The following is a 22424-nucleotide window of genomic DNA, read 5'->3' as shown; positions in this document are numbered from 1 at the left end:
GCTAGCCTTTTCTCCCTGAGAGGAATTTTCGCTTACTTTTTAAAGCATTTAGCTGCACTACATCTACTATGAGACCGAGATCACTTTAACTCCTCCAATTAAAGTAAATTTGTGAACAAGGAGAAGTGATTGTCAGAGTAGTCATAAGTGACCAAACCTAATTTACTCGCATGAACCACGGACAACTCAAAATAGTAGAGCTAATTTTTGTTTAAAATGGTCTAAGAACAGCCACAAACTACTAACTGACAACACTATGAAACAGCCTCAATTTTATGTTAGTCGGGAATTCAATGGCAAGTGTTATTACTCAAACTAAAAACATAGCTGGCAAATTTCCAGAAAATAGCCGCAATAGCTTCATGGATCTGTAGTCTCAAAAAGAAGGTAAAAAAGACAGACCAAAAAAGAAACTTATTCTTTTCATTAAGGGCTGAGATGTTAAATTTCGATTAAGAATCCGTATAACTTACTGCTGTTTCTATTAGCTGCTCTTAAATAACCTTCATTTAGAGTGACACATTCACTTGACCTTATCACTTTGAATTTAAGTAAATAAAAGTCAATTTCAAAGTGAGGAAGTCATTTTTGAGAGTGAGGTAAGTCACGTGTGCACAAAAATTTAATCACGCGAATGAACAAAAAACTCGTTCCACTAAGAGCGAAAAATGACCTCACGCACGCACTTCAGTTAAAATTGCATGAACGAATGAACAAAAAGCAGATGTCAAGTGGTTGTGACGTCATATGATCGTAACAAAAATCTTGACGACGAAATGAATTTAAAAAAACCAGGAGAAGACCATTAATAGCCTCGACTATCGCTTCGTGGCTATTAATAAAAGATAATAACAAAAAGCAAGCAAAACTAGAAAAACATCTGCGTTTTGAGAAAAGCTATCTAAGTAGTTAAATCGTATATGAAAAGAAAATAACAGCTCGGCTTAAATATTCCTCCTTAAAGAACCAATGAGAACTTTCATTAATGTTAATAAGTGATAGGACAAAATAAACTAGTGTTCTTTTTAAAAACCTTTGATTATGAAATGAAAATATTAACCAATGAAAGCAAGAATTAAAAGTTCAAAAATTGTAACACTCAAAACATCAACGTTTTCTGAAAAAAGTCACTGAGTCATATAAATCATTTGCTGTCCCTTGATGAACACACAAAACACATTTTCAATATTAGAACACATGTCACATTTTAAAACCAATCAATAAAAATGGTTAAAAAGACCTTAGACGACAAAGCAAAAAAAATAGCAAGACAAGCCATGAAAAACAATCAAAAGAATTGAATGAAAAACTTAGAACTGCTGTCCCTGACCAGCAGATCAATTGAAAAATGCCAGCCAAAAAGAAAAACTCAAAATGAGGAAATAATCAAACTAAACAAAAAAAATAATCATTACTGAAACTTGAAAATCTGACTCTGAGGCCAATTTCGATCTATTTAAATATACCTACTGATCTACGCACAATCGTTGAAGCAGGTTTATTGGCCAATAAAAATAACTACTTAAAATGAACATGGCAAAATTTAAAAAAGGTTTTTACAATATTAAAATAATCAAAACCGCTTTTTTTAAAATCTCGTTCAGTAACCTATCTGCAGGACCCAAAAAAGTTTTATTAGCCCGTAAAGATTGACAAAACAGGAAAATGACAGATTTTTTAAGTTTTATCATGTTTCTTTTGAATTTGCTCTTATAGTATTTGCTCGAATAATTTTGTTAACCGAAATCACTATGACTTGATGACAGATTTTTTTTCAGTTTTATCATGTTTCTTTTGAAATTGCTCTTTGACCTGAACAACATTTACTACCATGGGTAACTTTGCTGAATAAATTTTAAAGTCCATTCAGTTACAACGGAGTGAGAGATTTAAGTCAAAAGTTAAAGGTGAAAATAGTAACTTGTGCAAAACGAAAAAGTGAGCGAAAGGTGAGCGCATAGGTAAAAATTAAAAAGGAAAGCGCCTAAACTACAGCCACTCGAATAGAAGACGACGGCTATTAATAACCGTACGTTAAAAACGATTGCACGTATAATGTTTCAATCGGGTTTAATTAAACTTTTTACTAAATAGTAACCTTAGGAAACTGGAGGCAAAGGTAACTAATAAGGTCTATAAAAAATATTTCATTAAAATATCTGAATGACAACTTGCCAAAAATGGCAACAAAAAATCTGTTTCAATTTCTATTTCAAAATACATTAAAATCCGGTCAGTGAAAATAAATTTGAACTCACCAAACTTTTCGAGAATGACACTCCAGCATCAGCATCTACACGAATCTCACATCAACAACAGCACCATACCACCCCAGCTTAAGGTCTCCCCATCTTTCACACCATTCATGGCAATCACAAGACTCGGCGTTGTTAAAATTGTTTCCAAAATAATTTAGAAAAAAAATAACCAAATAAATGCTTCCAACATTAATGACACAAACGGATCACACATACACAGACGTATGAACAGGCTCATATCAAACATGCAAACAGAGCTTGTAGGTATAAAAAATTGCCACCCAACCCCTTCCTCCCCGCCTCCCTCCCTCCCTCCCTTCCTCCCTCCCTCCCTCCCTCCCTCCCTCCCTCCCTCCCTCCCTCCCTCCCTCCCTCCCTCCCTCCCTCCTTCCCTCCCTCCCTCCCTCCCTTCCTCCCGCCCTCCCTCCCTCCCCCCCCCCCACCACCGGCGCTCTTACAACAAAATTTATTTTTTAGCAGAATTTCTGATTCTAAACAGAACTTACGCAAAGACAAAGTTGTCATTCTTCGCTAAACAGTGAGATCAAATGGTCGAAGATATATCAAGGTTCTCTTTGCAATGAAACTCTGTCCATCGGTTTTCTATAACTTTCGAGGAATTTTAGGAACATCTGAGAAATTTTGACGACTTTACCATCATTTACACATGACACGATTAAGTTTCGATCAAATTTATTAAACCTACCCCCGTCAATTTTAATTCATCGCCAGGTCACGCATAACTAACTGTTCAAGAAACTGTCAAATAGTGCAGACCGAATTTTGCCGGTAGATGTTTGTAGATGTCGGTCAAAGTTTCTTAAATGATGAAACAAAAACAGACAACACACAAACACTCAAAAAGACTTCGAAACAAACAAACACAATACAAATATATTTACAGATCTAAAAAAATCAATTCCGTCCGATTCTTAAGTGCAGACGTAATTGATAAGTTATTCTGAAAAACTATGTTTGCTATTTTTTCATAAAACTTTGTCCTCTAATTTGCATTCAATACTTCAAACCTTTATCAAATTCTTAACAGAGTAGCATCATTACTTTAAATATCCCATACTCACTTCACAAAGAGACAGTTCTCCGAACTCTTCAAACTTGCGCTTCAAGTCATCCACATCAAAGTCGTATGGCAGATTTAGCACAATCAAGTCAGTGCAAAGTGAGCTCAAGATTCGTTTTGCGTTTGCCTTTGCCGATAGTTCAAAGATATCGCCTGAGGCGTCACGTTTCCTCAACTTTGCATCAGCTGAAAATCAATAAAAACTTGATACATAATTGGATATTTGGGGAGGATATGTGTTCTTAATTTGGGAATGAATGCTTGATGATAAGTAAAAGCTATGAAGCTAAAAGCAAATAATACTAGCATTTTCTGGCATTTATTTGTCGACCTATTGGGTGCTATTTACTGTAAGATTATTCCAAATAAACAGAATTAACACCGTTTGTCTTTTAATGTTTTGAAATGACTAACAAAGTATTGCTTCTAAAAATCGACACCAGTAAAAGGATAGATAAAAATTTCCTCAGCAGATTTGGTTAACCGTACACCCGTTTAGAGTCTAAAACGATCGACAGCTGAAAAGACAGCACAAAGACTATTGGTCTTTAAAAGTTCACTCCGTTTCTCAGAACGCTCAAGCAAGCGAAAGAAAACTCTAGAACAAATAAATAAACCGACTAATGTCGGCAGAATTGCTCGCGAACGACAGGCGGGAAGAAAAATATTTGATCACGCCGTGATTCGAACCATAGACCTCCCCCTCCGTACCCTGAAGCTCTGCCCACTGCGCTATCATTCCCTTCTTTATGCTATGCTGCAATCGTACTTTACCAACACGCTTTACTTCAGAATGAGAACAATAGAGATCACTCAAAAATGAAGCACCAAAGCGTGAAAAAAAGTCACTCGAGAATGTTATAGAAGAAAGTCACTTGAGAATGTTCAAAGAATGTTATAGAAGAAAAGCGCAAAAGGTGGGGGATATGAGCGGAGTGGGGGTCAAGCGATGGGGGGGGGGGGGGTAGGGTAAGGTTGTGGGAGAGCTGGACGAGAGGGGTCCAAATTACCAGGTTGGAGGAGGCTGGACAGGGGCAGTCAGTGTCGGTGGGGGTAATTGAGAGGGCGGGGGTACTGAGGCGGGTCAAACTTTTTAAGACTAAGAACCGCTCTTTAAACCCTAAAATTGTCACATGAAAACAGTTTTTGTGAAACACATACTTGAGAGACTAGTAAGGCTCTAAGAGAACTTAATGCCCTCCGAGCGCTACCTGTCTATCCCATTTTTGAGGACGAAAGTCAAATGGTTTAGGCGAAAAATCAGTCAAGCGAAAAACCGTATTAAAAAAGACCACAGGACAAATATAATAGCAACAAATTTCCTTCGAGATCAATTAAAAATCTTTAAAATCTCAACGTTTAACAGATTTTTAAGCAAATTAATTGAAAGTATTGATAGGAACTTCGTCTTTTTCATTTTAATCTCGAAGTTCATTTTACTCTATAAAGAACATTTCTATAATTTTATAAACGAAAATAGAGTAAAAATTCAATATATCAATCATTTTATGACACTTGCTTGTTGATTTCTGAAATAGCCCAACTATACTGTCTTACTGCTCAACAGTTAATATTCCCCCAGATGTCCCGTCCCCACTGCGGCTCCTCTTATTGCTGGAGTTTACTTGAGTTAAAGCATCAATGTCGACATTAAGGCTTGTTTTCTCAACAGAAGTTAAAAACAAAGCTTAAAACTACTTGATGTTGTACACATTAAGTATGTGCATCTTTCGATCATATTCGCAAACAATATGTCATTATTATATTCTTCTATCGTTTATGGTTGCTAACACTACAAGAGATTATTTGTATGGCCAAGTTCATTTCCACAAATTGGCGGTACAAAATGTTTTAATGATTATTTTTCAAGATCGCAGAAATTACAATCGAACAAAAGTTAGCACCAATTTACCATTGTACGAACTTGTCGTATTCGCAGCGTTTGAAGAGGCAGCTTCAACAGGTTCGGCTGTATTGACCACATAAACGATATCATTCTGACCCCAGCCGTTTTCCAAGTTCGGTGGGTGCAACACATTGTCGCACAACTTCACTGCTCTGAAAGCCCGGGTGGCCGGATTTCTAAATTTAATGCCAATCGCCTAAAATAAGAAGCACCATTGTCACAAAATCACCTTTAAAGGACAAATTTCTGTTGAGCGATAGGAGGTGATTCGATTCTACAGTAGTCTGTTGCAGTCTGACGATGAACAGCAGAAATTTGCTTGAGGAAGGGGGTTACGACGACGTGGTTTTAATTGACGCTAGCTAGGTCATTGAATAAAAATGAAACCAATTTGGACATTTTTCCATTTGACTTTAGCTGCTTAAAATTGTGAATGATAAAACAGTTTAGATCACGTAACAAAAAAAGACAAGGTTGCAAACGTCAACCAAAAATTTTGCATTAAAAACGCACGACATCAAAAATTGCTTCGATTATCGTTTGAGAGCACCTAACAAATTTAATCCTAACAAATCATATCAAGTTAAGTAACTCAACGATCAAAACAGCGGGATGGAGAGCAACTAAGCGATAAATATAGTCTGTATTTTTTTAAAAATAAACTGACTGTTCATCTCTAGTCTGATATTTTTCACATCTGACTATGTTTCAATATACACCGTAGTACCAACTATAGTCAGATTATAATTGTACATCAAATCTTGTCTAAACTCCAAAAAGTCTTTTAGACTCCTGATAAAACTGAAGTGCTTTGAGAAGGTGCAGAGGTTTTAGAAAGCAGAAAGTATATGGATGAAAATCAGACATGGAATTCAAAAATCGCGAGTGCAATTAAAACAAAATTAAGTGCACTTTTTTGAGGAAGTTTGCAGCCGCCAAAAACGTGAACGCAAACTTCAGTTCTGTATTTTTGTATCCTGTATAAGTTAACATTATGAAAGCCAATATCAAACTATCAAAGTCAAACGTCGCTCAAAAGTTTTTCCTATATATACTAGTGGCAGTTGTTATCATGAGAAAGATTTTAATTCACCAAGCCAGTATGATTTACACATTAGAAGGGTCTTTAAAAAATACGAAAATTACAAAAAAAATTCTTATTCAAAAATAATTGTTCAAAATCTGGAATATTTTTTGTAACCTCAGTAAGAGATCATTAACGTACAGATTAAAGAGTAGAGGGCCCAGCACCGTGCCCTGTGGCACAACCTGCTTGACTTGGTATCAACTAGAGAAAGTATCATTTACTCAAACTCGCTGATATATATCAAGAAACATTCCATTCAACCCAATGCTGATGGAATCTATATGAAATTTGAACGAAAAATAGATTGAAAAGCTGTAGTTAATTCTAGTAAAGACACCCTTAACATTTTTTTCATTCTTTCCCTCTTTAATATAAGTAGCATGTGGAGCAATTACAATAAGCGCATCTTAGTTGCTCAGAGAGCAACTGTGAACGGCCCTCAAACGTTCATTTGGATTCAATTCCCATATTGTCGAAATCATGCACGCCTCATCATTTTTTTCAAAAGCAAATAGTCCACTGGTTTTTTTTGTACGTTTTTCAGAGCTAAAATACATCCGAGATCAAACCATTTGCCATTAAAAAGCTATTTAAATCTAAATTGAGAAATATCCCTTCCCAACACTGGGTGAATATTGGCTGGTCAGCAGCCCTCTCAAAACTGCGTCCTCATAAAGCATTTCGTATTTTTCAAATCAATCAATAAAATTAAAATATTACACACAAAAACATCATTTGAGAAAAATGTAAAACAAAGATAGACAACCCTGGAAAACAAAGATTGTGAAAAAAGGACTAATAAAGAACTAATTTGCTATTCAAAGTAATAATTAATGTTGCTTCTAATGATCTTTTTCTCTAAGAGTTCATGGTGCTCAAGCGTGAAATGTTATACTTTTCCAAAAATAAGAAAAAAGAACCCAAAAAATTAGAAAAGTATCGCAACCCTTAAAGACTAGAATTATTCCACCCACTCCCACATGAAGACTTTACTTCCACCAGTCAGAACCATAAAAAAGACGACGTTCTTGGGTGTCTACCGTTTGTGCCCACCTGGGGAGTGGGTTCATATTATGGGTCTTTCCCATTATAGCCCCCCAGCTTAGTGGGCATGTAACCTATAGCCCCCCCAGATAAAAATTCATAACCACCTCTTTAACACAAAATCGGAAATCGATGTAGGCGAGCCACTGAAATTAATATCCACTTCTTTAACAAAAAATCAGAAATCATTGTAGGCGAGCCGCCGGATGATGACATGGGCTTGCCCATTATAATTGATTTTATTTGACTTCTCATAACCGCATTTCAGCTGCTACAGAGATAATACGAAATGGCTCCTATGAACTTAATAAAAATTGTAGAAACCTGCAAACATAAATGGGAAACAATAGCGCTCTTTCAAGAGTATGATATAATCCCTCAAGTGAAGCATTGCCCTAACGGGCATGAGATGCTGTTAAGCAGCCCTGACGACCAACTAGCGCGACGGGATAGATGGCGAAGCAAAATCAGGGGATGCCGAGTGGATTACAGTATCAGAACTGTAACCAACAATTGTAAGCATAAATGATGAATTTAATTGTATGCTATAACTTGATTTTTGGGGGGGGGGCTATAATTTTCAGGGGGGGGGGCTATAATGGGAAAGACCCCCATATTATTTGCACACTATTAGCTCAGGTGCTATATTAACAATTAAAGATTTGTATCCGAGGCGCATAAGCTGTTAAAGAATTTATATAATTAAAGTTAGATATTTGTACTAACTTTTGGAAACTGACTCTGGATACTGCTAAACAAAACAGTTCCATCAGATTCCACGGTCACCTCCACTGGCTCACCCTTTTCGTGTGAAGCTACCAAAATATAGTCGTTATCCATGAAAGACATTGCTATCTTCAATAAAAATACAGTAAAAAACTTTAAACTCTGAGAAAAGGGAAAACGGGATAACAAAAATACATGACTTATAATGCTCCAGTTCTCATTTTCAAAAAAAATTTAATTAAAAGAAAGCCCTTCCTCTAAAAGGGCAGTCGGTCTACACGCGGGCGGCAAGTCAACTCATACATATAAATAAAACCTGCCACTAGTCAAAAATAGAAAGCATCCAAATCCAAGGTGACAGCCGAACATCAGGTTTATGAATACAGTAGATATAAAGAATAGCCGTCAATAAGTAAAATGAGTTGTTAAAAAGCTACGTCAATTATAAAATTTAATGTACAAACGTTTCCGCTATCTGGCATCATCACGTACAATGCAACTAAAAGTTACTCTACTTACAATCGAATAAAATTACTTACAAAGTATAGAAAACTGTATATGACTCTATCTATTGATAAAAAAGAAACCAGTTTGTCAAACTAAAATTACTTCCGATATTTAAAACAAACGTTTTCGAACTTTACGTTCATCGACAGGTTTAAAATGTTTCACAAATTGCTAAAGGATAAAATGAATATGTATTTACATTTGTCTGAGACCACAAGCTAAACAATTCTAGGAACTATTGCAAAAAATTCAAACAAAAATTTCTTCCTATATACAATATTTAGCCTATTTACAACTCATATTTACATCTGTCATCAGTTTCTTTAAAAACTTTCCTATCCAAGATTTTTCGATTTTCGTCATGTTTTTGTATTTTTAGGGGTATTCTGTATTTTCCCTAAACCTAAGTATCCCTCTTAGGAGGTTTTGCAAATTTCGTTTTGTCGTGCACAAAATGTTTTTTGCCCTATTTATCGTTCTTTAGTCAAAATTAATATTTGAAATATTTAAGTGTGAGTTCCCGCCCCTTATATTCATCGCGCGTGTTTAGTGCCCGCTTCAGCTTGCTGATGAATATAGCTTCGGTAGTGATTAGCTTTTCTACTGTGCAACAGGCGTCCGGAATTTTCCATTCAATTTCATTCGTGGGGCCACAACATCCAACCAGATGTTGACCCACCAGTGATGCTTCTTTTGATGTTCTGCTATCCTTGTGGTAACTTGCCGGCTTCTTTACCCAACATGGATGGATCCGCATCCATTACATTTTATCTCATATACCACGTGGGATATCAGGTCTCTATTGAAAGATGATTTCAGGGTGGGGAGGCATGATCTTAAATTCCGCGTTATAAAAACGACTTGCAATTCAGATAGTTTCTTCAATTTGCTCGCAAAATTTTGAGAAAGGTTGCCTCTGTATTGTAGAAAAATCCATTGGCTTATCATGAGATTAGTCTTGCTATTTTGATGCTCTTTCGGTGATGTTCGCAATTGGTCCTTACCACCAACTTATTATCTTTTATAAAGTCTGGTTCACTATTTTTGAAAACCATTCCTCTGGATAATGATTTTTGGTCCAACAAGTTCTGTTCTTTTCAAGAGCCTGATCGAAGGCCAACCAATTAGAGGTTGCATTAACCCTGTGAGCCGTCCCTTGAATTACATTTTCAATATGCTGAAGCGGTGTACAGCTGCCAAAATTCAGTATTATTTCATTGTCAGTTGGTTTTTGATAACAATGACAGATGATATTGCTTTTGCTGCTCACTTTTATGTTAATGTCAAGAAAAGCCAAATCCCCTTCCATGTTAATTTTTCTAAGGTAAATTGCAGGTTGCTGTGTAATGAGTTTGCAAACTTTAAGTATTCGTCCGGGTCACAACGAACCGTGCAGATAATATCATCAACTTACCTTTTAAACAATTTCATCTCCTCATACTGTCTGTTGATTGCTGCAACGAGTACAAACGCAAACAATATCCTGCATGTTGGCGTATTCCTAATTCGTTATGATTCGGCATTTTGCTTTAAACCAGTCTTTGCAAGATTCACATTCAACTCCTCTTCCCCGGAAAGTCACTCTTCGGTTACAGTCTTTGCAGTTCCAGTTCTGGTCGGATCTATTGAATTTTAGGAAATCTACTGTAAGATATCTAATTCTAAGAAGTACATCTACTTGAATTCTAAGAAATGAGTTAAACAGTTCCATCAGATTCCACGGTCACCTCCACTGGCTCACCCTTTTCATGTGCAGCTATCAAAATGTAATCAAAATGTATCAATGAGTTAACATTCCCATCCTTAACTCACGTTGAGTTATTATCTCGAATCATAATTTTCACTAGATTTTGCAAAAAACATTTGGTGCATGACAAACCTAACTTTGCAAAACCTCCACAAGAGGGATACTTAGGGTTAGAGCAAATTCGGAATACCCCTAAAAATACAAAAACGTGGCCAAAATCGAAAAATCCGGAATGGGAAGGTTTTTAAAGAAACTGATAACAGATGTAAAAATGAGTTGTAAATAGGCTAAATATTGTACATAGGAACAAATTGACGATGAACGTAAAGTTCGAAAACGTTTGTTTTAAATATCGGAAATAATTTTAATTTGACGAATTGTTTTCTTTTACAAAATTTTTGAAATTATTTACAGTGAAAAACACATTTACGGCAAAATCCAGGGTATATTTTTTTCCATTCCTAAACAAGGTTTTCACTTCCATTCCTATCTGTTGTCATCCTTTACTTGCTGCGCTTGGCAGTTTTTTGAAATAGTATGTACCAAACAATTTTTTTGAATTTTATTTAATACTTTAATGTCAATTCCCGAACCCGGTACTCGTCATGAGTATTTAGTTGCGGTTTCAGCTGTTTGATGTATTGGGCCTCTATTTTCATTAATTTTTCAACCCCGCGACATGCATCTAGAATCTCCCATTCATAATTATGCGCTTTACCAAAAAATTCAACGAGGTGTTGTCCCACAGGGAAAACTTTCCCTTGATTCTACGAGATTCTATTGGTAAATGTCGGCAGGTTCGGCCAACAAAGCTGGAACTGCATCAATTACTAGTAACTTTATATAACACATGGGATTTCAGATATGTATCAAAATATGAATTCAGTGTGGGCAAGCAAATCTTATTTTTGTCGTTGTGAGAGCGATTTGAATATCGCACATTTCTTCATTCTTGCAAAATATTGATTGATATTTCTTTGTATTGAACAAACATCGGTTTAAGCTCAATTTTGTTGAAATTTTTAATTGGTTTGAGATGTTGCTCTATTTTGTAGTGGTTTTGCTGTTACCTTTTTTGTCGTGACTAATTTTTTCAATGTCTCATTAACAATACTGGTTGACAACTCAGTTGCATATTGATTTTCAGTCCTGATCTGCATCACTGTTGCAACTGCATCAATTACTAGTAACTATATATATATATCACATGCGATTTCAGATTTACAACAAAATATGAATTCAGTGTGGGCGAGCAAAGTCTTAATTTTGTCGTTGTGAGAATGATTTGAATATCACACAATTTTTTAGTCTACCTGCAAAATTTTGATTGAGGTTTCTTTGTATTGAACAAACATCGGTTTAAGCTCATTTTTGTTGAGATTTTTAAATGGTTTGAGATATTGCTCTATTTTGTAGTGTTTTTGCTGTTACCTTTTTGTTGTCGTGACAAATTTATTCAACGTCTCCTTAACAATACTGGAAGACCACTCAGTTTAATACTGATTGTCAGTCCTGAGCTCCCGATTTATTTTCAGAGCTACATCAGATGGCCAGTCATTGGTTGTATTGAATCCTATTTACAGTCTCTTGAATCACATTTCTTTTATGTTCTAACCGTGGACAGCTACGAACCTTTAAGATTAAGCCAGTATCAGTCATTTTTTAGACCAATGACAGCTAGTTTTTCTATCATTGTTCACGTTTATGTTTAGATCTAGGAATGCCAAGTCTCCACAACCGTTGGGTGTCGCAACAGCGAAATGTAAAATTTCCTCGAGAAAACTTGCATACTCAAGGTAATATAGAGGTTTCCCCATGACAATGCACACTAAGTCATCCACATACCTCTTGAAAAATTTCATTTCCTGTGTGTCCTCTGTTGTACCTTTTTCCGCCCAATAGGAACAGATCTATACAATTTCTTGCATATTCTTATACTCCGTCTCAGTGCTACCTTAGAGCTTTTGCATGAAACCAGTTTTCACATGATTCGCAATCAGCTCCTTTCCCTCGGAAAATAAAGCGTCTGTTTTAATCAATGCAAATTCCCTTCATGTCAGAAGTTGTGTTCTCCCTTCCATACTCTGGTTTCTGCAAGGATTTTTCAAAAATTTTCATCCACAAAGTCGCCACAATTACCGACGCCGAAGAACCTATTTCTAGACCGTCCGATTGAAAGTAAAATATTTTATAATTTTTAAAGAGAAATTCTCTTACGGTTTTTCTGAAAAGGCTCTTCATTGCTGACTTCGATATCTCCGGAACATTATCACGGGAGTAGACTTGTTTTAGTTTATTTTAATTGCCTCCTCACTGGGAACATTGTTGAGAAAATTTTTAACATCGAGAGATACTACTAGCTCAATTTACTCCACATTTGAAGCCTCTGACTGAATCTGGCATCTTTCAATTTAGCCTCAATATTTGCATATGGTAACCTCTGGAATGAAGGAGACAAAAATTTATTTAGGTTTTTTTAATGCTACAGGGTATTGACAGAAAATGCCGAAGCGGCGTACCATTTTTATGTACTTTAGCAAGTCCATAGAGTCTTAGAGACTAGTCAGTTGCGACACAATTGTCCTTAGCCTGAAATAAACGTTTTCACTTATTTTTTGCTTTTTAGATAGTTGACGCTAGCTGTTATTCGTCAATTTCTCGGCTTTTAATGTTAGATCGATACTTTCTCCTTTAAAAGACTCAAACTTACTGACACTAGGGTTTTCATTTAATTTATCCGAGTATTTCGTCGCTTTCATAGCACAAAAACCGCAATCTTTATCAAATGGTAAGGCTAGTAGTTTTGATCTTTCAAACAATCATTAATTATTTAACCCCTTCTGACCACTGTTGTCTCGCGTATAATCATGGCGTACCATTTCATGGCCGACAATTCAATTTCACAGAATTGTTCACCATCAGTGTTGTTCTCACTTAACTCACGAACTAATCTACTTACATCTGCAAGAAAGTGCACTTCATTAAAAATTTTTCTGATTAGAAGCTTTGGACCTTATGATAAGACGTCCAGGACCAATTGTGGCAGTTTAACACCGTCCAATGTAACAAAATTATGAAGAGGTCTTTTCCACAAAAACGGGTTCTGTCTCTTTGTTAAGTCTTTTACAAATCAATTCGGAATGATATCTTGTTTCCATTTTAATGCTGTGCAAAATTTATGGAATTTTTTTTTCACCTCTTTCCTGAGAATGTCCCTATACTCTTCAATATTTTCATCAAACAATCTACGGCCTTGTTTTGCACGATTTATTTCTTTCCTTTACAGCTTGAGCTGAAAACTGTGCACTACTTGTTTTAAAAAAAACTTCGTTTTTGGGATTTCAAAACTTCAAAAACTTTGGAAGAATAATATTATTTTTCAGTTTTTCAAAAGAATTACTCACAGTTGAAAACACCTTTATATTTTCCCTAAATTTGTTACATCAAAACTAAGTCCATCTTTATTCCGGAGTTTTTAAAAATCCAGGGTTTATTGTTTTCCAATCCTGAAAAAGTTTTTACTTTCCTTCCTATCGGTTGTCATCCTTTGATTGTTGCGTTTTGCAAAATTTCATATTAACATGTGCCAGAATAATTTTTGAATTTCAAAAGTCAAATTGTTTGAATTTGAACTAATTCTTCAATGTCCAAACCCGGACCCGTTACCTGTCACGCGTATTTAGTTGTGGTTTTAGCCTTTTGATGTATAATGCTTCTATTGTCATTTGTTTTTCAACCACTCGACATGCATCTAGAATCTCGCATTCATAGTTATGCGCTTTACCACAACATCTAAGGACGTGTTGTCCCAGAGGTCCTTGATGCTCCGAAACTATAGTGGTAATATGTCGGCTTTTTTGGCCAACAAAGATGAAACTGCATCCATTACCTGTAACTTTATATACCGCATGCAATTTTCGATTTCTATCAAAATATGATTTCAGGGTGGCCAAGCAAAATCTTAATTGTCTCGTTTTGAAAATGATTTAAATAACAGACAATTATTCAATCTACTTGCAAAATTTTGATTGATGTTTCTCTGTATTGAACAAAAACACATAGGTTTGAGCTCATTTTTGTTGAGGTTTCTAATTGGTTTGAGATGTTGCTCTTTTTTGTAGTGGTTTTGCTGTTACCTTTTTGTTGTGACTAATTTATTCAACGTCTCCGTAACAATACTGGATGACCACTTGGTTGGACACTGATTTTTATTACTGATCTCCCAATTTTTCTATAGAGCTACATCGACGGGATGCAAGTCACTGGTTGCATTGAATCCTATTTACATTCCCTTGAAACACATTTTTCTCATGTTTTAATTGTGGACAGCCTCGGAAATTTAATAATATGCCGGTCAAATTTTGATACTGATGAAAGCTAATTTTTCTATCACTTTGCTCAGATCTAGGAATGCCAGATAAAGTAATGCCAATTGCTTATAGATCAAAAATGCCTATGGAAAGAACCCTCTTCTATATTTCTTTTATGCTGTAGGGCAGCGCAGTAACAAAAACGTTGAATTTTTTCAGTGTTTGTTGGCTTCTCATACTATTAACAGGAGACTTTTTTTGTTCATCGCCGTGGACTGCCATATCCAGGAAAAATATTTCTTGTGCTTTATTCAATTTTCTATTTGTGAATTTCAAATTTTTATGAAATTTTTGAAGCGATTTATTACGGTAGTCTTTCACTACGCAAGTTATGTCACCTAAAAATCTTTCAAATAGTTTTTGTTTTCTAATTTGGTTATCAATTGGGGAAATTTCACATTCAAAGCATTTCCAAAAAACATCTCCCATTTTTTCTCTTTTGACATTTTATGTCATATTTTTCGCAATTGACGGCCTTTTCTAGGACAGATGGGTAATTTTTAAGATTGTTTTCTCCAAAGCTCATCTCATTTTCAGTTGTAATTTCTTGTTCAAAAGTGGTCATCCAAGTTTTGGCCAAGATAACTGCCAGGTCTGTCTCCATTGCCAAACCGTCTTTTTGAAAGTAATGGTCACCATTCTAATTAAAGTAACTGATTGCTACTTTGAGTAGGAGCTTAAGTGTTGATCAATCAATATCGGGAGGGTGTCACCGGAGAAAACACATCGCAGAACAACGTTTATGGAGAAGGCAACAGTGGTGTGCAAACTTTACACATCTAGTGATCTGGCTGCCAAAATTTTCATTGTGTTCTTAAAATTTTCTATATTTAAAAAACTTTATTTTTTTTACAGGGTTTTATCATATTTTCTATGGTTTTTTCTAATTTATTCACTAAAATATTAAGTTTTTAAAAAACAGAGTCCATTATAAAAAATAAGGTACAATTGCTTTTGTTATATCTAGCATCACCAGGTAAAATGCAACCTTAAGTTATTCTATTTACAATTCAAACAAAAAACAAAACTGTAAAATAAGAGGTTCTTGGAAAAGTTGTTTTCTTCCATTTCGTTTTTTATATTTCCATTCGAGATAGTTGAATTTTTGGATTTTTGAAGTTCCTAGCAACTTTCTACCGTATCGGTAACGTTTTGCAATATTTCAATGCTTTGACTAGCGAAAATACAATTTTTGAAGTGAGCAACATGACAATTGTTGACTAAAATTTCAATATCAAATGCCGGCTAAGGTATTTATCGCGCGTGTTCAGCAATAGCGTCTTTTGTGCTATATTGAACGCTTTATGAGTCATGAGTTTTTTTGCCACACCGCACTAATCAATTATACGCCAATTAGACGCGCGTGATGTGCCGCACCATTCGCTTACGTGGTGACCTACCGGTGACTCCTTTTTTCGATGGTCTGCTATCCCCTCTGTTATATGTCTGAAAAATTGACCAACATAGGGGGAATCACATCCACTACATGTTATATTTTTTAGCGAGTGCGATTTTAGATGCCGGTCAAAACCAAATTTTTATGAAGGTAAACAGGTTTGAGTTTACGTGCTGTGTAGTTCACTCACTTCATGATGCGTTATCTTTTGCAGCTTTTCCTAAAACCTAATGCTTAACTGGCCGCTGTACTGTAAAAATGTGCAGGTACGACTTTTTGCTTAATTTTGTCGTTTGATTTGCCTTTGATTGCTGTTTTTGCGGGTTTTTTATTCACCTATATTTTTTTCAATTATCTGAATAACAATGCTGACGACCAATTTTCCGAACATTGATATTTTTTGCCATGTGTTTTTGTTGTTTTTAGGGCTGCGTCAATGAAATGCCAGTTGCTTGTAGATCAAAAAGGCCTATGGACAGTAACCTCTACTACATTTTTTTTATGCTGGAGGGCAGCTCAGCTATGAAAATTTATAATGTTCCAGTGTTTTTTTTGCTTCTAATACCATTTACAAGACACTTCTCTTTGCTCATCAACAAGAACTGCCAAATCCAGGAAAATTTTACATGTTTTCATCAATTTTTTTCATTGTGAAATTCAAGTTTTTATGCAAATTAATTCCTAGTTGATGAAAATTAAGTCATCTACACATCTTTCAAGTACTTTTCGTTTTCTAACTTTTGGTTATCAGTAAGTGAGCTTTCACATTCAAAAATTTCCAAACAACATCTCAAATTTGTTCTTTTTTACATTTTTTTATACTTTGACCTATTATTTCATACCAGATCCCACTTTATTCTCACTTTACGGCCTTGCTTTTCCAACCCACTATTCTGTGACGGATGGGACATTTTTATTGAGATGTTTTTGCTTCTCCCAAGCTCATCTCGTTTTCAGTATTAATTTTTTCTGGAAAAATTTTCATCCAAATGTTGTCCGAGATAACTGCCAGGAATGACTCCATTGCCAAACCGTCTCTTTGACATTACCGGTTACTATTCAACAAAAAGTAAACAATTCTGACCGATACTTTGAGTAGGAGCTTAAATGCCAATCTTTCAATCTCCGGAGGGATGTAACTGGAGTAAAGATATCGTAGACCAACTTCCATGGCTTCGGAGACGGCGACAATGGTGCATAAACTTTAGACATAACTGGCTGCCAAAATTTTCACATTGTTCTAAAATATTCTTTCCTCAACATTTTTTTTCTAGGGCTTTATCAAGTTTTCTGGGGTTTTTTCTAATGTTTCGACTGAAATAATTTGTTAATAAAGAACTAAGCCAATTTAAAAATTTAGTAAACAATTGTTATTGCTATATCTATCATCAACAGGTGAAATGCAACTTTGAAATTCTCTATTTTCATCTCAAACAAAAAAAACTGTAATATAAGAGGTTCTCGGAAATTTCGTATTTTTTTTATATATTCATTTTTAATTTTCTGTTCAAGATCGCTGAACTTGGAGTTTTGAAGCTCTTACTCAGTTTCTACTGTTTTAGTAACTTTTCGGAATAATTCAATTTTTTGATTCGCAAAATTCTAATTTTCAAATTGAGCTACATGGCAACTGTTGACTAATATTTCAATGTAAAAAGAGGTGAATTACGACCAATTTGTAGAAACATTTAAGAAAATTGCCGCACTTCCTCTAAAAAATATTTTGATTGACGCTTCTACTAATGGGCGTCGGCGTAGGGAGCGTCAATTAAAAAAAGACCCTGCCCTAAAAAGTTAGTCTGTCATAACGAGGGCAGCAAGTCGTCTTATGTTTATTTATGAATCCTGACAGTAGTCATACGTTAAAGCATCAAATCCAAAAGACAGCGAAATTAAAGCATCAGAATTCTTGTCAAAATAGATAACAAAAATGGCAGCCAAAAAAAAATGTGTGGTGAACTTGAATCAGGTCTAGGAAATGATGCAAAAAAACTTTTACGACAACAAACTCCCTTCCTATACAAGGGTTTCCATTAACGCTTCCACTGCAAGCACTGGAGCATGGAGCGCAAGGCACGGAGGCACAGTATGATGCTACACAACAGCGCAAAATTTCTTTAAAACATTTTGTACGTGATCACGTCCGATGACTATTCTTTCTTGTCGCTGATCCTGAAAACCAGTCTCTGTATGGTTTTTGGTGCTGACGGACCAGCTCGTTCTGTACATAAGAAAACTAACGCACAGAAGGCAAATTTTTGGTTTCGATTATCGTTTGCTCAATTTTCAACTTTTTGATATAATTGTGATAGTTTTATGAATCTAGTACGCTTCTTGGTCAACCCTTATCATATGGATTAAACGATTGCACATCATAGAAAGATCTGCTGGAATGTTAGTCGAAGAAACCATTAGCGTTGCTACCTATTCGAGCGTCGTCATCAGTAGTGGTACTTCTGTTTGCGAAGTTTTCACGAGGTTCTACTTCGACATTTTCGCAGATATCGTTCAGCAGGTTGGCGGGCAAAAGGGTCGCGGATGGGTATAGCCACCTTTTCGACAATGAGAAGCATGCTTTAACTTGCAAACTTCTCCATATGCGCATGTTGATTGCAATTTTGCGGTATTCCATCCATATCTAAGGGTAGTTCCATCTCTAAGCTCTCCCTTGGTTAGACCAAATTAATATCTTTTTAATGGAAGAGTGTTTAGCCAGTGTGATGATCCTTTTTTCATAGCCAAATCTAAAAAATAAGACGCATTCTCATTCATGAGACCTTTGATCGCCGATGTCTTTGCTTAAAATCTGTTCCCGTTTCTCTTTTCTAATTTTCTGGAAGAATTTTTCTTAAATCCTTTTTTAGGGCTTCTTCAATGAAATGCCAGTTGCTTGTAGATCAAAAAAACGATGGACAGTACCCTCTACTATATTTTTTTTATGCTGGAGGGCAGCTCAGCTATGAAACATAAGAACTGTTCCAGTGTTTTTTTGCTTCTATTACCCTTTACAAGACACTTCTCTTTGTTCATCAACAAGAACTGCCAAATCCAGGAAAATTATTACATGTTTTCATCAATTTTTTCATTGTGAACTTCAAGTTTTTATGCAAATTGTTTCCTAGTTGATGAAAATTATGTCATCTACACATCTTTCAAAAAATTTTCGTTAACGTTTTGCAATATTTCAACGCTTTGACTTGCAAAAATACAATTTTTGAAGTGAGCAACATGACAATTGTTGACCAAAATTTCAATATCAAATGCCGGCTAAGGTATTCATCACGCGTGTTCACCAATAGCGTCTTTTGTGCACACTGCACTAATCAATTATACGCCAATTAGACGCGCGTGATGGGCCGCACCATTCGCTTACGTGCTGACCTAGCGTTGACTCCTTTTTTCGATGGTCTGCTATCCCCTCTGTTATATGTCTGAAAAATTGCCCAACATAGGAGGAATCACATCCACTACATGATATAATATTTAGCGAGTGCGATTTTAGATGCCGGTCACAACCAAATTTTTATGAAGGTAAACAGGTTTGAGTTTACGTGCTGTGTAGTTCACTCACTTCATGATGCGTTATCTTTTGCAGCTTTTCCTAAAACCTAATGCTTAAATGGCCGCTATACTGTGAAAAAGTGCAGGTACGAATTTTTGCTTAATTTTGTCGTTTGATTTGCATTTCATTGTTGTTTTTGCGGGTTTTTTATTCACCTATATTTTTTTTTCAATTGTCTGAATAAAATGTCTGATATTTTTTGTGTTTTTATGTGTTTTTGTTGTTTTTAGGGCTTCATCAATGAAATGCCAGTTGCTTGTAGATCAAAAAGGCCTATGGACAGTACCCTCTACTACATTTTTTTAATGCTGGAGGGCAGCTCAGCTATGTTCCAGTGTTTTTTTTGCTTCTAAAACCATTTACAAGACGCTTCTTTTTTGTTCATCAACAAGAACTGCCAGATCCAGGAAAATTATTACATGTTTTCATCAATTTTTTTCATTGTGAAATTCAAGTTTTTATGCAAATTGTTTCTAGTTGATGAAAATTATGTCATCTACACATCTTTCAAGTAGTTTTCGTTTTCTAACTTTTGGTTATCAGTAAGTGAGCTTTCACATCCAAATATTTCCAAACAACATCTCATATTTTTTTCTTTTTTACATTTTGTTATACTTTGATATATTTTTTCATACCAGATACCACTTTATTCTCACTTTTCGGCCTTGCTTTTCCAACCGATGGGACGGATGGGACGGACGGGACGGATGGGACATTTTTGTTGAGATGTTTTTGCCTCTCCCAAACTCATCTCGTTTTCAGTATTAATTTTTTCTTGAAAAATTTTCATCCAATTGTTGTCCGAGATAACTGCCAGGAATGACTCCATTGCCAAACAGTCTCTTTGACATTATCGGTTACTATTCAACATAAAGTAAACAATTCTGACCGATACTTTGAGTAGGTGCTTAAATGCCAATCTTTCAATCTCGGGAGGGATGTAACCGTAGTAAAGACATCGTAGACCAACTTCCATGGCTTCGGAGACGGCGACAATGGTGCATAAACTTTAGACATAACTGGCTGCCAAAATTTTCACATTGTTCTAAAATATTTTTTCCTCAACATTATTATTTTCTAGGGTTTTATCAAGTTTTCTGGGGTTTTTTCTAATGTTTCGACTGAAATAATTCGTTGATAAAGAACTAAGCCAATTTAAAAATTTAGTGTACAATTGCTATTGCTACATCTATCATCATCACGTGAAACGCAACTTTAAAATTTTCTTATTTCAACTCAAACAAAAAAACTGTAATATAAGAAGTTCTCGGAAATTTCGTATTTTTTTATAATTTCATTTTTAATTTCCTGTTCAAGATCGCTGAACTTGGAGTTTTGAAGTTCTTACTCAGTTTCTACTGTTTTACTAAATTTTCAGAACAATTCAATTTTTTGATTCGCAAAATTCTAATTTTCAAATTGAGCTACATGGCAACTGTTGACTAATATTTCAAGGTAAAAGTAGGTGATTTAAAACCAATTTGTAGAAACATTAAAGAAAATTGCCGCACTTCCTATTAAAAATATTTTGATTGACGCTTCTACTAATGGGCGTCGGCGCAGGGAGCGTCAATTAAAAAAAGACCCTGCCCTAAAAAGTTAGTCTGTCATAACGAGGGCAGCAAGTCGTCTTATGTTTATTTATGAATCCTGACAGTAGTCATACGTTAAAGCATCAGATCCAAAAGACAGCGAAACTAAAGCATCAGAATTCTTGTCAAAATAGATAACAAAAATGGCAGCCAAAAAATAATTTGTAGTGAACTTGAATCAGGTCTAGGAAATGATGCAAAAAAAATTTACGACAACAAACTCCCTTCCTATACAAGGGTTTCCATTAACGCTTCCACTGCAAGCGCTGGAGCATGGAGCGCAAGGCACGGAGGCACAGTATGGTGCTACACAACAGCGCAAAATTTCTTTAAAACATTTTGTACGTGATCACGTCCGACGACTAGTCTTTCTTGTCGCTGATCCTGAAAACCAGTCTCTGTATGGTTTTTGGTGCTGACGGACCAGCTCGTTCTGTACATAAGAAAACTAACGCACAGAAGGCAGTTTTTTGGTTTCGATTATGGTTTGCTCAATTTTCAACTTTTTGATATAATTGTGATAGTTTTATGAATCTAGTACGCTTCTTGGTCAACTCTTATCATATGGATTAAACGATTGCACATCATAGAAAGATCTGCTGGAATGCTAGTCGAAGAAACCATTAGCGTTGCTACCTATTCGAGCGTCGTCATCAGTAGTGGTACTTCTGTTTGCGAATTTTTCACGGGGCTCTACTTCGACATTTTCGCAGATATCATTCAGCAGGTTGGCGGGCAAAAGGGTCGCAGATGCGTATAGCCACCTTTTCGACAATGAGAAGCATGCTTTAACTTGAAAACTTCTCCATATGCGCAAGTTGACTGCAATTTTGCTGTATTCCATCCATATCTAAGGGAAGTTCCATCTCTAAGCTCTCCCTTGGTTAGACCAAATCAATATCTTTTTAATGGAAGAGTGTTTAGCCAGTGTGATGATCCTTTTTTCATAGCCAAATCTAAAAAATAAGACGCATTCTCATTCATGAGATCTTTGATCGCCGATGTCTTTGCTTAAAATCTGTTCCCGTTTCTCTTTTCTAATTTTCTGGAAGAATTTTTCTTAACTCCCCTTTTAGGGCTTCTTCAATGAAATGCCAGATGCTTGTAGATCAAAAAAGCCGATGGACAGTACCCTCTACTATATTTTT

At 35.6% G+C, this 22424-nt stretch overlaps 2 protein-coding genes across 3 annotated transcripts in view; both read right to left on the bottom strand.

Moving 5' to 3' along the window:
- The window catches only part of LOC142341467 (tetratricopeptide repeat protein 7B-like), a 571721-nt gene that overhangs the window by 255784 nt on the left and 293513 nt on the right, over positions 1-22424 (bottom strand). The window lies entirely within an intron of this gene.
- LOC142341468 (TAR DNA-binding protein 43-like) overlaps positions 1-22424 on the bottom strand; it is a 333593-nt gene that overhangs the window by 17658 nt on the left and 293511 nt on the right. The window contains exons 2-4 of one of the 2 annotated variants that reach the window (XM_075392428.1): positions 8103-8233; positions 5252-5441; positions 3341-3525 (exon numbers count right to left, since the gene is read on the bottom strand). In XM_075392428.1, the coding sequence (XP_075248543.1) occupies positions 3341-3525; positions 5252-5441; positions 8103-8225 (498 nt within the window). In that variant the 5' untranslated portion in view covers positions 8226-8233. The remainder of the gene's footprint in view (positions 1-3340; positions 3526-5251; positions 5442-8102; positions 8234-22424) is intronic. The other variant, XM_075392429.1, reaches the window with a different exon arrangement.

This window comes from Convolutriloba macropyga, chromosome 6, assembly GCF_964194025.1.
Source record: "Convolutriloba macropyga chromosome 6, txConMacr16.3, whole genome shotgun sequence".
Taxonomy (NCBI): Eukaryota; Metazoa; Xenacoelomorpha; order Acoela; family Convolutidae; genus Convolutriloba; species Convolutriloba macropyga.
Note: the sequence above shows the minus strand (reverse complement) of the source record. Positions and strands in the feature narration are given on the sequence as shown.